Raw genomic sequence first — 18,298 nt, forward strand, 5'->3', positions numbered from 1 at the left:
AGTAAGCTTGGTGATGTGATAATTGCCACTTAAAAAGTGGGGGAGGTAGATGATCACATGTGACCTGGACTGGTGTATGTAGTGGGAAGAATGTCAACCTCTAAAGTATTTTGTGTTTGTGCAAAATGGCCTTGGTGAAAGGGAAGGTATTGCTTATCATCCTCCACAGGCATTCTCTGACTGCCTTCTCCAGAGCAACCACAACAGGAGTGCTACCAGAAATAAGAGTCAGATTTTCCCAGATTATAGAAATGTAGCACATCGTGAAGCTGAGCCTCCAATACTTTGGCCACCTCATGAGAAGAGAAGACTCCTTGGAAAAGACCCTGATGTTGGGAAAGATAGAGGGCACAAGGAGAAGGGGACGGCAGAGGACAAGATGGTTGGACGGTGTTCTCGAAGCTACAAACATGAGTCTGACCAAACTGCGGGAGGCAGTGGAAGACAGAAGTGCCTGGCGTGCTCTGGTCCATGGGGTCACGAAGAGTCGGACACGACTAAACGACAACAACAAGCACATCTCATGTTGGGGGAAAAGGCATTATTCCTGAAACAGAAGCATCATGAAACATCAAGGAATGCCATCCAGACTGCATGCAGTAAAATGGTAAAAACTGCATGCTTTTCACGCTAAACACTGATCATCCCAAGGAAGATGGCAACTCTCTGGAAAACTACCAAGGGTCACCCACTCAAAGCTGGTTGGAGCTGGGTGCCAGGCTGGAAACATGAGAAATACCACAAAGACAGCTTTCCATGTGGCACCTTGCTATGTTTGCGAAAAACTTGAGCTTTTATGCACATGACTTAAAACACTGCAAATGTATCAGGAGCAACAATAATGGGTCAGTATCAGCAGCTTCCTTTCATTGTGTGCACACGCAAGAGACTCGGGGAAAACAGCTCCTTAGTTCCTTGGCTGTTGTCTATGATGGTGGAATACAGCAATTTGAGGTTCCTGTGAGGGTCATGCAAAGCTTTGTCCTGGAACCCAATGCAAGTCTTGCACCACAACCATGGAATGGTGGCATAGTCCATCTCCTTTGTGGGGTAATTAAGACAGCAGGTGCAATAACAGCAGGCACTACATACCTTCTTAAGAGCTCAAGGTTAAGCTGATACTTAACATTATTACTTTTATGGGTTCATACACACTTAGCTTTGCTCTGCGTCTCTAGGCAAAGATCTGGGCTCTCCAGGTCCATGTCCAAGCATGGTGTGTGTGTGTGTGTGTGTGAGAGAGAGAGAGAGAGAGAGAGAGAGAGACTGCTGAATCGGACCAAACAGCAATTGGGTTTTCTTCGGATTGCCATTTGCTCTGATTTAGCAGTAAAACACAAATTTCCCCCGGAAAAGCTTTGGGACACACACACAAAACCATGCTCAGACATAGACCTAGAAATCACAGACCTTTGCTTAGAAAGCAAGGAGCAAAGATCAGTGTGGATGAACCCAAAAGTCATCAACAAGGCTTCATGTTGATGTTTTATTTTATTTTAAGAAGTATAAGCAAAAAAGGGAAATTTTCAAAGGAGAATCTCAATTGTTTGAAACTCATAAAGCCAATTAAAATTCTGAAAATTTTGCCTAATTTCAGATTTGTGCAAAATGTTTGCAAGGAGGCCCCGGCAAGAGGGCTAAAGCCATGGAACAAATGTGCACTTTTGGACTCTCTACCATTCACTTCTTCATAATAAGACTTGGCCCAGTTAGCTTGATGGTCGCTGCGGCTCTCCACTGTGAAAGATCCAAAATTTCAACTCAAACTGGAAAAAGAAAATTGTCCTGCACTAGCCTTTTGATTGAGCTAAGAGCCTTTGGGGACAGAGATCAGGCTTACCTGATTTCTTGTGCTAATAAAACTGTGTGGGAACCTCGCTGAACAATTTGGTCCTGGAGAAAGGGATTGAAATCACAAACGCTAAATGCAATAACAACCAGAAGCACAGTGCCTCTGAGTCCTTGCTGGATAATCATGGTTCTCATGCACAGAATGCGAGAACAATCAATGCTGCCATGTTTAGAACAGCTAGCTGATTAAACAGGAGTCAGCAGAACAAAGCAAATGTGAGGGAAGAGAAGAGAAGTGTCTTTGAGGAAGGGATAGGGGAGTGACTACATTTTTTTGTTTTTGTAACAACACCTGGCTACAAAATTGAGCAGGACTCCAAACCCTTGCTTCAGCAGCACCAGCTATTTGGCAGTGGAGAAAGCAATGGAATCTTCTTGGAAGTTTCTAAGCGTTGCCTCAACACTGCAAAATAAGGCACCTGCTCAAGGATAGGGAACTTGCTGCCCTTCAGATGTCACTGAATCACAGCTCCCATCATTCCTCATCATTGGCTATGCTGGCTAGGATTGATGGGCACTGCAGTCCAACAACATTGCAGGGTGGGCAGAAGTTACCTGCCACTACTTTAAGTGTAAAATATCCTTAGATAACTCAATGAATACACTCAGACTCAACCTGAAACAGCTGTAATTTTGGGACACAGAGCAAACATTTGTGTACGCTTTATATGTTTAGCTGAAATTAGTTCCTGCCCCAATAATAGGGATAATGCATTGGGGATTGGGCCCAGCCAACTGAATGGGATGTGTACAGTGTCCTTTGCATTTGTTGCTGCTTTTATTTGATATATGTCCCCTTGAGCATTTTTAAATAAAAAGCAATCTTTTTTTAAAACAGCAACCCCACCAAACTCCAAATCAACCAAATAAAATAATTACGTGAAAAGAAATTGGGATATTACATTATTTTCAGTCACTTTTCAGTGGTATTTGCTTAAGAGGAATTTCTGAGTGATTGTGCCAGTTTCCTCACAAATAGGCCTGAGAGGTTCAGGGGCTCTGAGTTGAACAACCAACCTAGGACCCACCCTCCCCCTAGATTCTCCAAATGAGGACTACAGTGAAGCCATAGTCTCACTGGCAAATAAGAGCAGAACAGCAAAATGTAAGGAGGTGTGCGGTGGATGAGAAACCCGCCCACGTTCAGTCGAGAAAGAAAAGGCAGAGAAGACAGGTTGATTTACTAAATGCAAACACACATGTCAGGCAGTATTTATTTTCACCCTGCTACGCGCCTCATCCTGACATTGTTAGAGTTGTCGTCAGAGGTTCAAAAATTGCACGGTTAATTTTTTGAAGAGGCAATTATGCATGTCTGAATAAAGTTTGCATAATTTTGAACTGCGTCTTGTTAAAAACAACTTTGCAGATTTTATACTTTTTCATCCCCACTTTTTTTTTAATTTTTGCAGGGGAGGAAGTGCTCAGGAGAGACTAGGGGAAAAAGCCTAAAAGCAGTAAGTGGAAGGAGGGTGTGGCCTGATGAAGCACTCACTAAGAGCTGTGCTGAGTGATGGCTTCCTAGTCCCCGATTCCTGGGAGCTGTGCCCAGTCTCAGAGGAACCGACCAAAACGTTTTCAGGTATTTCTCCACAATCATGCGACATGTCTCAGAAATGTGCTCTGTTCACAGAACAGCTGACATTTTCAGGATCGAGTTTCAGACATTCAGTGCTTGAGACTATATCCTGCATCTTGCAAGGCAGACAACCTTGCAGATTCTTAGTTTATCAGAGGCTTTAGTTTATGAGAGGCTTTAGTTTATCAACCGCTACATGCAGGGGGGTTGCTAAGTACAGACCTATGACACAGATTTCCATTAAGTTTGCATATGTTAATGCCTATATGACTCTGGGCAGTTAAGATGCTGCGTGTCTGCACCAGCACAGCATTTTGCAGGGTTCTCAGCCACCTTTAAGTCAATTTAGGGGGAGGTTTTTTAAAAAGTGGAGGGGAAGTAGCAGACGATCTGGGCTTCACTGCAAAACGCCCATGGCTTGAGCCCTTAACAATGCCCTTGGCTACATATGGAAAGGGCTATTATAGAAAAGCAAAGTGTGTCAGTATAAGAGTGTGTGATCAGCTTGGTACAAGTTGCCTCTGACCCTTGACCACTGCTCTTCAGCTTATCAGCAAGATGTGGAGCAGGACAATGAATGTTATTTCCTGCTTACACTCCCGATAGCCCTTATCGCCAGCTGTCTTCACCCAAAGACAACAGACTTCAGCTGTAAGCCGGTCTCTTGGGAACCCAGGGGTTTAACCGTTGTCAAAGCTAAGGTGGACGTGGAACAATCATACAGTTCTGGTCCTTTGCTATTCCTAGACTGAAGCAGGGAGATCCTAATGTAAAGGAGGGACTTTCAGATCTGAGATTAGAGTTGAAGAACCTGTGGCCCTCCAGATGTTGAGTCCACAAGGTCCTCTCTCTAATTCTGTGAAGGGCAACCCATAAGCACATCCACTCCCTCGCCCCCACTCCACATTAGGTTTGAAAGCAATCACGCTTTCAAAGCTGTTTACACCTGCAAAAGTATTGGGGTGGTCGCACGGCTTCAGTTTGCATCAGTGCATATCCCATAATTTCCCACTGAAATCCCAAAACTTTTTTTTTTTTACTGCAAATTTTCTGGTTTGTTGTTTCATTTCTGCTAAACTCTGAACAACTATGTGGTAATATTTGGGAAGCATCGCACAACAAACTAAAGTAGAACATTGCACTATAAAGACAGGGGTTGCCATATGTCCGGACCTGGCTGGTATTCAGCCCTCCTTGCTTAAAAACGCATGGGGTTTTCTTTTAGATTTTGCAAAAAAAGCTAAACAACTTTTGTGTCCAGATTTACTTTTTGAAATAAAGTAATATGGCATTTGAAATATGGCAACCCTATAAAGAACACGTTGCAAAATACATACAGTACAGAATAAAACTTTAGTCTGGAGGGGCCCCCAAGGAATGTTGAGGAAGCTTATTTCCACACAGGAGGGGGCTTAATGTTGCAAATGAGCCATTCAGATATTCAGGTCATTTATAACTACTACTACTACTACTACTACTAGTAGTAGTAGTAGTAGTTTTTAAACAGATTGGATTTCCACTCCAGATTAAATCACTGGGTTGGAGGGTACTGGCTGGCATTTTTATGCCAATGACATTATGAGGACTTGGTCAAGACACTGGCTGCATGAACAGCATCCCTCCTACAATAAACATATTGTGTTATAATCAGTAGCGATCATGCTGTTTAAGACTGGGCTGTGGAGCTGGGTTCCATCTACGTCCAGTGCTTGGGACTGAAGGATTTAAAAATAATAAAAAAACAGGAGGGGGAAGAGAATCAGAAGTTAGGGGTTAGCAGCAGACAATCTAGAGAATGAGTTTGTTATTATTTTTTTACTGCTGGGGTACCTGTATGTGTTAGGGTTCTCAGGCAACTTTTTGCCTCACATTGCAGAATACCTTAAAGGGCCCTGGGTTTTATGCAGCTTGACTTTGGAGTAGAGCAATTTGCTGCTCTGCCTTAGGCAGCAAAATGGTGTGGGCTAAAAGGAGAGTCCCCTTCATCCCAATATGCTTTGCATTGTCACTCTCACCCCAGCGCCTGAGGACTTCCTCTCTCTTTTTAATTGCATGTCTGATGGCACCTCTCTAGCCTAAGATGACTCCAGTGCAGTCCTAAGACCATGGTAACCTAATAGAGATTGTTTACAGGAAGTGTGTTCATGTCCGAGCTTCATCCCCTGTACCAAAATTCTCACTCAGTCCCCAGAAATCTTTCAAAGGTTTAAGGACTGCTGTAATGCTGTAAAGACAGAAACAGCAGCTGTTCCACTCCCGGCCACCTGTAGGTGTAAAAACATCTCCAGAGCTAAATAAGGCAGCTCAGAGGTATGGTGCATCTCACTAGGTTCCTTGCTAAATACTCCTCTTCGCATTGTGTGGTGCCCTGCTCCTTCCTAAAAAACAAAACAAACGCACGTTCTTGCCGTTCGGATTTTTTATTTAATTTAACCAAATTTATATACTGTTGGATTGTAGTAAAACCTCTAAGCAGTTTAGAAAAGAGTTGTCTACTTGGAGCTTTCTTGAAGAGAGAAGGCTTGGGTTTGAATTCATGTGAGAAAGTAAATGGAACAATTGTCAGAATGCGTTTGTGTAGCACAAACAGGCGTTTTGTGCTATTTTAGGCTGGAGAAAACATCCAGAAAACTATTGTCTGACTTGAAAGGGGTTTATAAAGGCTTCTGTACATTACCAGCCTGCCCTAACCTGGCATCTTCCATACGGCTTGGACTACAACTCCCATTAACCTTAGCCATGTACACAGCCATTTCTATTCTTCCACTGCCACGTCTGGTGAGGATTTGCAGGTTTTGTTTTTTAAAAAAAATAAATACAAAAATGTCAAAACCTGTTAACCAGAGGCAAAAATGGACGAGTCAACAAAACCTGCAGCAATTCCTCTTTCAAACTGTGTTGGCTCTGGAGGAACCACCCTCTCCCATTGTCTGCTTTCAAACTTAAAGAAGGCTTAGCCTAAATACAGTGGTGCCCCGCAAGATGAATGCCTCGCAAGACGGAAAACTCGCTAGACGAAAGAGTTTTCCGTTTTGGAGGTGCTTCGCAAAACGAATCTCCTATGGGCTTGCTTCGCAAGATGAAAATGTCTTGCGAGTTCCTGCGGGTTTTTCCCCTCCCCCCCTTTTCTAAGCCCCTAAGCCGCTTATCAGCTGATCCGATAAGCCGATAAGCCGCTAAAAGCCGCTAATAGCGCTAATCCGCTAATCCGTCAATGGGCTTGCTTCGCAAGACGAAAAAACCACTAGACGAAGAGAATCACAGAACGGATTCTTTTCGTCTTGCGAGGCACCACTGTATTTTGTCAAGATTGGAGTAACTACTAGGTCTGCTCACAATTTCATTTGGAAGCGGTGCACAAGATGGGTTCGGCAAGTGTCAGGGTATTCACACACATCTCGCCACAAGCGTTTGAAAGTCAAGCAGACCTTCCTTTATGCATTTTCTCTTCAATGTCCAAAGCTTGCTTCTGTCAGACGCAGGACTCTGGATGAAGTAGACTACTAGTGAAACTTTCCACATGCATTACAGAAGGTTCTGGGGCATGGCCTAGGGCAGGGGTGAAAAATCTTTTTTGGCCTGGTGGCTGTATTACCTCTGTGGATAGCTGTGGGGAGTTGCATTCTAGGCAGTGGATGGGGTGATCAGACCCCAAACCAGTCAGGGCCAGATGTGTGCACAATCACACACCCTTAACACACAAACACTGAGACTCTTAAAAGGCTCTAGAATATTGAGTCAGAACATGATGGAGAGCATTGACTGGGACTCTTGAGCCTCCTGTTTTCTCTCATGAACTGAGAATGCATCCATACACACTTAGCTGAAGATTGCAGGAACAGATTAGTTGCAGTGGACAAGCAAACTTTTAAGGAAGTCTATCCACACATGGAGGATAGATAAATCTGCCTTATACTGAGCCAGATCATCCACCAGGTGGTCCATTTAGTCCAGTTTTCCTTACTCCAATTGGGCAGGGGGTCCCTTTCTCAAAGCTATTACCTGGGACCTTCTACAAGCAAAGTATATGTTCAACAGATGAGCTACGTTTCCTCTGTGAGGAATTTTTGAAAAACCTGCAAAGAACCCCAGGATTTCCAGGAACACTGTTTGAAAACTATGAGATACCCTCAGTCTGTTTTTATACCTAATGCCCCATCCTTCCTCAGAGCTGCTCTGTAAGTTCCCAGATCGCTGCTGGGCCAAAGCTGTGTAGACAGTTGGTTAGAAATGCATGTCCACAGGTCCTGGAGAGGAAATCCATGGTTAACCAAAATAAACCACTAATAAGAGGTGGGAAGGCATAGCAAACTAAATGGCAAGTAGAGATGTTGATTGGGTTGCTCTCCATGGAGGATGGCTTCACAAGAGGATCAGGAAACTGGATGAAGACCAAGTATTTTTGGATGGGAGGGTAGAAAGAGAGAGAAGTAACAGCATGGGCCAAGAAACACTCAGGTGCATAAGCACTTAGCTGGCATTTCAGGCTATGATTCTGGTACCTGTTCTTAAGTTTCCTAGAAGCAGTGTGCATATGCCAAACATGCCAAAGCAAAAATGTAACATTTTGCCATTAGTATTAATGGGAAATGGACCCATCTGCAAGGAGTCTAATGACACAGCCATGCTATTGGCAGGGATGTGTGCAGTAATGAAAAAAAAATAACCATCTTAAAGGAAAACTAACACTCAGAAGAAATAATGTTGTCTATATTAAATCATTTTTAAAAGGTTGTTGAATATGGATTTCTGCAGAAAGCAGAACTTCCAGTTATAGACTGCAGTGGAGGGAAAGGAGGAGAGTTGAAAGCTTTTTTTTAGCCAGAGCTCAGCTCCAGCACCTTTCAGGTGGGCGCCATTGCCATTCTCAGAGAACAAGGGGAAAGTTCATGGTGAGCTTTGGCACCTCTTTTTCTAGAAAAATAGCAGTGGCTGAAAGGTAAGTATTCTGTGAAGGAGGTCTGATTGTTAAACCACTCTGGGAACTGTAGTTCTGTGAGGTCTTCTAACAACTCTCAGCACCCTTAACAAACTACAGCTTCTAGCATTTTTTGGGGGGGAAGCCATGGTTGTTTAAAGTAGTATCACAGTGCTTTAAATGTATGGTGTAAATGTGGCCCAAGTCTTTGACTGTGTGATGGCCTGTCTGATAGCACCTGAAGCCCAGATCCTTCAACTGTTTCTCATATCCATCAACTTTCCCCATATTACTTTGTTCATAGGTTCACTTGGAAAACCCTGTGACTGAATTAATGCATGCTATGGGTTTCAACCTTAACCCACAAGGAACTATATGAGATGTACACAGACCAGAAATGTAACGGACTTGACATTATTTATGTTATTATGCGTGAGATAGCTTTACAATTTCCCTATTTATTCTTCATCATCTAAGTGTGCGTTCATGCAATCACTCCACATATAGGCAGCTGCTTCTTTCTCTAGTTTGGACAGCACCGTGTAAGTTGTGGCAAGCACATCATGGCATTGCTCAGCTCATCAGGAAGGTTTCTGAGCACATGCACCAACCTGATGTTTGTGCAGGTACCAAATGATTCAACCTGGCTACCATCTGAACATAGACAGTTGAGCTAAACATCAGTGAAGGGGGGCAGAGCAGTTGTGTGAACTGTTAGAAGAAAAGGGGACACATTAAAGCATTACATCATTCTTAGGTTTCTTATTCCATATTAGCGATTTTATCCCTGGGGTACATTTTAGAGGATAAGAGAGATTTTCACTTTAGAAGAAAGCTTGGAGTGTGGTTGGAGGTGTGTTAAAGTTCTAAGGAATTTATGAACACAAGAATGCAAGGAGTAATTCTCTGAATGTCTCCTGCACAGGCCATTAGTGACAAGTCTCCCAGTTTTGTGAACTGCAAGCCAGGACCATTTTTTTATGAACTGCAAGTGAAATGTGAGCTAGTTCTAACCTGATGTTGTGCCTTGCCTTGATAGCCTGTTCCTGCTGGCCCTGGAATTTCTATGTAATTATGAAGTGTGAATGAATAGCACTGGGTTTACAGCCAAGCTCTAGCAGCTTTCTATGCTGAAATTAAAGTATAAAGACCTGCAAATAGTAATAGTTGCAAATCCTACAATGGTATAGGCCGCATTGCCTCAGGACTGCATGCCATGAGGCTGACGTAATTACGGTAACTGCTGTACAGAGGGAAATGAGTTTCTTCAGTTACAGTTTCAGGTAAAAAACAAAACAAAAAGCAAACCACCAAGTTACAGTTGAGTTAAAGATAAAGAGAAGGGCTCAAACAGAGGTGGCCAGGTAATACAGATTTATATATGAATCCTCAAATAATATTTGCATTGTCCTAGATGGCCATTATTTGGACATTCCTTCTCAGTGAGTGGCTCTGTTCCTGAGGGAGTGGAGAGACAGAAATGCTAATACATGTTTCTTTTACAGAGATGAGTGAAGTAGATTATTTACCTTTGCCTTGCTAAAATACCTTTTGACTGATATCTGGCTTACTTATGGGCTGATACGAACAAAAAAAGAGGAAAGATTTATCTGCTGCAGGGGACTGGATGATCCTCAGGATCCCTTCCAACTCTGCTTCTATGAGGACCATCCCTTAGCCATCATACTCGACACCAGTGAAGGCCAACTGGTGGCTCATGGGCTGGATCCCACCTCAGGACACCCAGCTACCCTACCAAATATTAATCAACATGTGGTTTTGTACTGGTAAAAGGTTTGTTCATGGTTTCATTGTACTGTGACATGCATGTATATGTGTATATATATATATTAAAAAACAAATATATATAATGAGTACATGTTGGCCTCCCATATTTAAGTACCAAATGAGAAGCACAGGAAAAGCCATGCCTCCTACAAGGTGTGAAGCAACATAAAGGAACCATCAGTATCCCTTGCTTTATGCATATGTGGAAGCCTTTACTGGCTGCACTTCATCTTTGCCTGTTGCAGAAATTGGTGAGAGAACAATGTGGGCAAACTTCAGCTTATGTGTGGGTTGCCTTTAACAGCTGCACCCCACAGAAATTGCTATTTCCATGCTGGGCAAAGCATCACCTGTTGATTCCTTCCTCCCATTCAGCTGTTAAAATCATGGAGGTGTCCCTAAGTAGGATGGCTACCCTAGGCTTACAGGGGTCAGATACTGTCATACAGATATTCCTGGGGAAATGTTTGGCCGGTGTGCCAGGTTCTTTAGCCACCCAGCAGGTGAACAGAACCCAGAGCCAGGTGGTGGCTTCCTACCAAGATGTGTTGCATCCCATTACACCATAACACCAACTCATACAAACACAGAGCAGAAGTACCATCCATCCTCTCTCCAGCTCAGGAAAATTCCAAGCAATACACAATAGCTGAACACCACCTTAGGCTTACTCAGAATAGACCCACTAAGTTAGATCCATTAATTTCAGAGGGCCTACTCCTAAGTAAACCATAGTTGAAGATCATCCAATGTAAACAAATGGCATTCTTCCATCATAAAGTTACTGAACACCACCTTCTTCAGCACTGCAATGACAGTGGAGAAGGGGAAAGAAGATATTTACCTGCTATTAAACTTTTCCGGATGTTTTTCCCTCATCATGTGGAATCTGTGTGCAATGGATGCATCCTATAAAGAGAGATTGGGGGAGGGGGGCAATTAGTCAATGAGGCCTTCCAGATACTGAAGACAGTCTCATCAGAGTTCTGATTGAGGCGTCCCACGAAACTGCACAATGAGTACTTTTCACCCATAAATTGTGCTTTCAGTTTTTGTGGCCAACAGACCTTATACAGTGGTACCTCTAGTTACGAACTTAATTTGTTCCGGAGGTCCGTTCTTAACCTGAAACTGTTCTTAACTAGAGGCATCAACTCGAGGTAACTCTTCCAGGTTAGCAGTGTTTGTAACCTGAAGCGTATGTAACCTGAGGCGTTTGTAACTCAAGGTACCACTGTAACTGATTTTAAAGTTAATTTTCCCCATGTGTATTTTAAAGTTATAAAACAGGAACACTATGGGAAATACAACATTTCTCTATTTCAGAGCACTCAGAGGTCATGCTGAGCTTCTAGGGCTTCCCAAAGCACCTCCTAAAGTTATTCGTGACAGAGTTAAAAAGTAAAGGTAAAGGGACATCTGGTTAATTCAACATTATGAATCCTTGTGTACTCTTGCCACTTTTCCCAAGCTTCGGAGAGCTGTTTCAGAGGACCTGTTTATTGGACATGCATTCTGATTTGCTTGCACAAGACTTGTGACTAGTCTTTATTGAGAATTTCTTCTGAATTGTTTGCTTGGAGCTTATATGACAATGAGCAATCATTCTACTTTGTTTGTGTGGTGTTTATGCATCATTCATTCATTCATCCCACACTTTTTCGTGTATTTTCCCTGTCACTTTCCTAACTGCCAAAATTAATAGAATCATAGAATCCCTTAAAAAAAGAAAAATAGTGGATTTGTTGCATCAGGGTCACAGAGTGCTTTGATACACTTTACAGTGGTGCCTCGCAAGACAAAAATAATCCGTTCTGTGATTCTCTTCGTCTAGCGGTTTTTTCGTCTTGCGAAGCAAGCCCATTGACGGATTAGCGCTATTAGCGGCTTTTAGCCGCTTATCTGCTGATTGGATCAGCTGATAAGCGGCTTAGCGGCTTAGAAAAAGGGGGGGAAAGGAAAAAAAACCAGCAGGAACTCGCAAGACATTGTCGTCTTGCAAAGCAAGCCCATAGGAGATTCGTTTTGCGAAGCACCTCCAAAACAGAAAACTCTTTCGTCTAGCGAGTTTTCCGTCTTGCGAGGCATTCGTCTTGCGGGGCACCACTGTAATTGCACAAAAGTAAATTTCCAGTATGTACTTGAATCTTCCCTGCAAAATATTGACTGTATGGAGGCAACCCCAGCTTGAGTTTTTAAGATGCGAGCAAAGAATTGTAGCAGACCCTTAGAACGACAGCTTTTGAAAGGACAAGAATCCATTTTGTCTAGGCATATTATTCACTGTAATCTCCTTTGTACCCTTAGAATATTAACATAATCATTTTTAAAAGATCATCAGAAGCCCTGATCAGCATAATAAATCAACAGAGAATGCATCAAAACAGGCCTCTATGGAATGACTTGGCTTAAGCCTTCTTTAGTTAGCGGAAAACTTGTTATCCCACTTATCTATCATGGTTGTCCGCTGTATTTGAGCAGACATAAACCTCAAGTAGTTTTTGAATGGCCACATAATGCACACATACATAAACAGAGGTCACAAATAGTAACACAAGGGCCCCTCTTGCAGTCTCTCTGGGTTCAGATAGCCCAAGGAATGTGCTTTACTCCATCCAGGGATTAGCAGGCTGTTCATCATCCACATCTCAGTGATGGGGTGCAGAGGTGTCACTAGTCTCAGGGACTTTGCAAGCCTATGGCCTGATCTATTTGTAATCCAAAACTTCCTGTTAGTGATATAGCTGCTGGCCCACATTTCTCACAGCCCAAAAATAAAGGGGGCAAAGATGGGAAGCAGCATGTGGCAGCTTGGACTCAGAGGTGAAATGGCTTGTCATTGTCAGTGGTAGTATTTAAAGGCACCTTGTCAGCAATGAGATTTCATAGCACCAAAGCCCTCCAATTTACTTTCATTGACCTGCTAGCACCCTGCAGTTGATTATAATGCACAATGGATCTATGGAAATCGTGCCACAAGTTACACAAAAGTAACTTTCCTTAAAGATCTGCAAAGTGTTAAGAAAATTTAAAATTATTTAGTGCAATATTAAGTATGGGCTATGGAATCTAAAAGGTCAGCACTTCAGTTATAGTCATTTTTAAGACATACTGGCCATGTCTGTAACACATTTATGACAATCAATCAATCACTTATAAATGGAACCTCAATATAACATGAGACTGTTTTTAAACAAATGCTTCAGTGCTTTTTTTTTTAATCAGCTGTTTCTCCCACCATGTCAGAACTCTAAAACGAGTCAGCTGTTGTGGGGAGCTTCTTAGCAACCCTACAACACAGGTAAAGTGATATCTTTTATTAGATCAACTTCAATCAGGGAAGGAGCATGCAATCCATTATGTTATACAGAATTCTTAACTGGGCAGAATAGAAATTCAGGTAGTTAAATATCAGGTACAGAAAGGAAAAGGCTGCTAATGTTATAGCAAGAAATCAGATTCAATAGTGCAGATATGCTCATGCTAATGCAATTAGTGAGGACAACTTATAAAGGAAGCAATAGTTAAGTGGGCCATTGATATCAGGCATAATATTGAAATTGATGAGTGGGAAAAATTATGGAACCAAACAATGAACTTCTCGGCATGTTACCAAGTAAGAGAAAATGTGCAAATACTGCAACGCAGATGGTATTTGACAACGGTCAAACTGGCCAAAATGTACAAAAAAGATTCAAAACTCTGTTGGGAATGTCTAGAGGCTGAGGGTACTTTTATTCACCTTTGATGGAAATGCAACAGGGCAAAGGAATTTGGGGGAATGGTGTATAACAAGCTATTTTATTTTATTTTTAATTCACATTTCTCAAGAAACCGGAAGCATTCCTTCTTGGCATAATTGGGAATGAGTTACCAAAAAAAGCCAGTAACTTATTCCTATATGCAACAACAAAGATCCCAGGGAAAAAACAGTGGTTAAATAAGCTAGTCAGGCTCACAGACCAATCTTGGCCCACCAAGGAGTCCAATTTTGACCATGGTGCCATTTTCTCAAAATCCCACCCAACTGTCAATCATCTGATGTTACTTGTGACATCAACTGATGGGTGGGGTTCAAGGGACTTCTGCTGTGCAGGTGATCCTTCCACAAGGAACCCTTTTCTCTCCCCCATCATGTGATCAGGAGGGGAGAAAAAGCCGCCTTTTGAAAACATCACCTGCAAACAGGACTCCCTTTGCAAATAGCTGATGCTTCCAAAAGGCACATTTTTTGCTTCCCATTCCATCAAGTAAGTGATGGGAAAGGGAGGATCGGCATAGGACAAAGAGCCATTGTTTTGCACAAGCTGATCTTCCTAGGCAGCTCTGAAGTCAAGAACCTCAGAATGGGAGCCCAATTACATTTCAGGATTCACAAGTCAGGATTCACAGTTCCCTGTAGCTGAATCCTATTTTCACACAGGAATTCAGCCTTCCTGTATCCAGCTCTGTTCCTGACCACACTACCCACAAGATTGGGTCATGTGAGCCTTTGAAAGATCAGCTGACCAAACTGGCTAAGTCCCATGACACTCCTGTAGGTCAACTACCCATATTCTTGCATCACAGACTTCAGGATAAAGACTAACTGCTTTTTCTCTTCTCATAAAGAAGACTGTCTTAACTAATAATAATAATTATTGATGCAGAAGTGAGTCTTCTTAGATCACAAGTTTGCAATAAATTCTTATTGAGATTTACGAGTCATCACAGTCCCCACAATCTCCATTCTCAAGTACAAAACATAATTTTCAGTCTCAAATATGAGCTTTTTACAGCATGCCCATAAGACAAGAAAACTGCACTCCAACTTATAGCTGTGAGTTGGCTGAAGGTGTTGCTTGTGGTATGCATATATCTCACTGCTGTTGCTTTAGTTAGCAGGTTTTTTTGGGATGTGGGGGACTTCTAAAACATGTGGAAGCCATTTGTCCCTAGGTGACAATGGGACAGAATAGTATGTACACCATGGACAATGATGCTGCCATTGTATCACCTCCAAAGCCTATTGTCCATCTCCAGTCTGACACACAAAGTTATCTAGGGCTTCTGATACTACAGGGGAAATAGGGAGGGAGATCATGGGAACGAGAGCTGTATAGACAGTTCTTACCACTCCTATGGAGAAGTAGTTGTTGATGATACTGTAAGGGACAGGGTCCCCATTCTCCTCTTTGTCAATAGGGATGACATCAATTTGCCATCGGTCCAGCATTACCTCTGCACTGTGTTCAATGTCCTTCAGGACCTTCATTAAGTTGCCACCTTCATAACCTTGAGAGTGGAAAAAGGGATGGCATATGGTAAGGAACAGAATGTCAGCGGTGGAATAGGCCAAGCATTAATGGGGCAAACAGTTGTGTTACAGAAAGTCTGGTAATGGACGCCTCGGCGTGATGCAAAGCCATAAAAGAAGGCCAAGTGATCAGAAGCAGAGAAGGAGAAACAATCCTGGCAATGATTTGGGCCCAGCAACATCAATGGTGAATGGGGAACCATGCTCTGTCTAGTAGATAAGGCCGTGGGTTGGGTAAGATTGCAAGTTGCATGGTGGGTGTGGTAAGGTTTCTTTTTTAATGTATACTTTGAAGAGCTGTCAGTGATGGACAGTCTCCAGTGGTGCAAAGCCTGGACAATGACAAGTGGGATTAGAAGCAGCTGACAGGTTTCAACAGCACATGGGACTGCTGTCAGGAGGGATCAGTGGCAAGTCATGGTGTGAGGTCGTGATGAATGACCCTACAGTGTTAGGCTGACTCAAAATACTTACCTCCGCCCCATCGTAGGCAGCGGGCAAGGTCATTGCCTGTTCCCAGGGGCAGGATAGCCACAGGAGGGTGTTTTGCTATGTTTATCTTATCTGCAAAAAGAAAAACAGACATTAGAAGCCAACAGATCGCTGGAGTCAACTTTCCTTTTTCTACATCACCTGCCATAGCAGAGCTAATGAGGACAGGATTTCCCAAGGGCAGAATGAACCACAGCTGTATCCCCTGGCTATACATGGTGTATTGGTGTTTGAAAGCAATCTGACCTAATATATTGTAGTTTTATATGTTGCTTTCTCAAACATGCACCTTTCTGAGCCCACATCTGGCTGGGGAACTGCATCACAAAATTCGGAGAAGTGCGAATTTCAAAGGATAACCTCATTTCAGTTAGCTTATTGGTGCAGCAAGTGTGAATAAAGTCAGTTTGCCTAAAAAGGCAAACCAATCTAATTTCCCACCCCCATCCGTAGTTCCTTGAGCTCCTGGACCTCAGTTCAGAATTTCAGGAGACCAAGCCTGCAACCCTATCTATGTGTGCAACTTTCAGAAAAGGGAGGCAGGAAAGCTTCTTTATAATGCAGCCTGCAGTCAAAGATGTGGCTGGTTAATGCCAATCAATATATGAATCAATATATGGTCCTGAGAGATCTGCATTGGCTCCCAGTACGTTTCCAAGCACAATTCAAAGTGTTGGTGCTGACCTTTAAAGCCCTAAATGGCCTTGGTCCTGAAGGGGTGTCTCCACCCCCATCGTTCAGCCCAGACACTGAGATCCAGCACTGAAGGCCTTCTGGTGGTTCCCTCATTGCAAGAAGTGAGGTTACAGGGAACCAGACAGAGGGTGTTCTTGGTAGTGGCGCCCGTCCTGTGGAACGCCATCCCATCAGATATCAAGGAAATAAGCAGCTATCCTATTTTTAAAAGACATCTGAAGGCAGCCCTGTTTAGGGAAGTTTTTAATATTTAATGCTGCATTGTTTTTAACACTCGATTGGGAGCCACCCATAGTGGCTGGAGAAACTCAGCCAGATGGGTGGGGTATAAATAATAAACTATTATTATTATTATTATTATTAATATGAAATTCAGCTCTCTCCTGCTGCAGGCCCAGCTCCTTGGGCTTCTTGCCACAGAGTCTTCCCAGCTACAAACTTTTCCTTGTGCGCACTTCAACAGTACAGAACTCTCCCTGTCTCCAGGCTGCATGAGAGACATGCTTTCAGCTGCCCCCGCTTTCTCATTCGTTGCCAACATCCATCTTTCTTTCACGGGAGGGAAATCCTTGGCATGATGCTGCCAGAAGAAGGGAACTCCACTGAAGGAGCGAAAGGGCGCTCTGTTGTGGGGACGACAGAAATGATATGCCTGCAAACTTATGCATACTCACTTTGGAGTAAGGCCCATTGTTATCAGTGGATACCAAGGGCATTTCTCCTCTCAGTTCTTATCACCTGTGTATATTGCTTTGTCAGGTTGTAAGCCATTTGCAGAGGCTTGATCTTTTGTTCCAATTTGCACAACACTTCATTCAATATTAGGTGCGGAATAATAATGACGATATTAACGGAGATGCAAATTGGGGAGGCGGTAGCGGGGGAGAGAGCAGCTGGCTACTCTTTCTGGCAGAGGAAGGAGGAGAAGATCATTGTGGCCAGGCTGTCAATCTGGAATCTTCAGCGCTACAGACTGCTCCATTTCTGTTCATAAACATTATATGGGGCGGAGGTTCGTGTGGACATACAGTTCTAAACACAACGAGGATCGACGTAAGACAAATTAACCACCAAGGTCACTCAAATACTTGTGTGTGTGTTTTTAAAAAAAAAGTTTAAAAAGTCCATTTTACATGCATTTGAGTCTTCTTGGTGGATGAGATGTGTGCATGGAGACAGGACTGGTCCAAGATATTTTGTAGTCTGAAGCATGGGGCAATCTGGAATCCTCATCAGAACTCCAAAACCCTCATAATCCTTGTATGGGAACAGAGGCGAGCATGTTTGAGTCTGTGTATGTAGATGGGGCCAGCCCAATACATTTTGCTGCCTGAGGCCAAGATGTTCTCCTGCTCCAGCTGACTGGACTGGAACTTGACTCTTGCACCAATCCTAGCAATGGGACGCTGTCCTCTAGCAGCAGGCTAGGTTAGAGGGCAGCAGAGTAGGCTGTGTGCAACAAAGCTCTGTCCCTCACTGCCACCCAGCATCTGCTAGCTGAGGTGGTTGCCTCACTCTGGCTAGTGGATGAACTCTAATTTCAGCCCCTCAAAGGAACACGGGAAGCTGTCTTATATTGGAGTCAGAGTTGGACTATTGGTACATCTGGCTCAGCACAGTTCACACCTGGCAGAAGTCCAGGGTTTCAGGCAAATAGCCTTTCCTAGCCAGGGGCTGA

The 18,298-nt window shown here is 43.2% G+C and overlaps 1 protein-coding gene across 1 annotated transcript in view; it reads right to left on the reverse strand.

The window, feature by feature from the left end:
• The window catches only part of DGKG (diacylglycerol kinase gamma), a 123,196-nt gene that overhangs the window by 24,988 nt on the left and 79,910 nt on the right, over positions 1-18,298 (reverse strand). Inside the window, 3 exon segments of the mRNA XM_083506384.1 lie at positions 10,981-11,045; positions 15,250-15,410; positions 15,907-15,996. Coding sequence (XP_083362510.1) covers positions 10,981-11,045; positions 15,250-15,410; positions 15,907-15,996 — 316 coding nt within the window.

The sequence above is a fragment of the Podarcis liolepis genome (genome assembly GCF_965112155.1).
Source record: "Podarcis liolepis genome assembly, chromosome: 5".
In the NCBI taxonomy this organism is placed as follows: domain Eukaryota; kingdom Metazoa; phylum Chordata; class Lepidosauria; order Squamata; family Lacertidae; genus Podarcis; species Podarcis liolepis.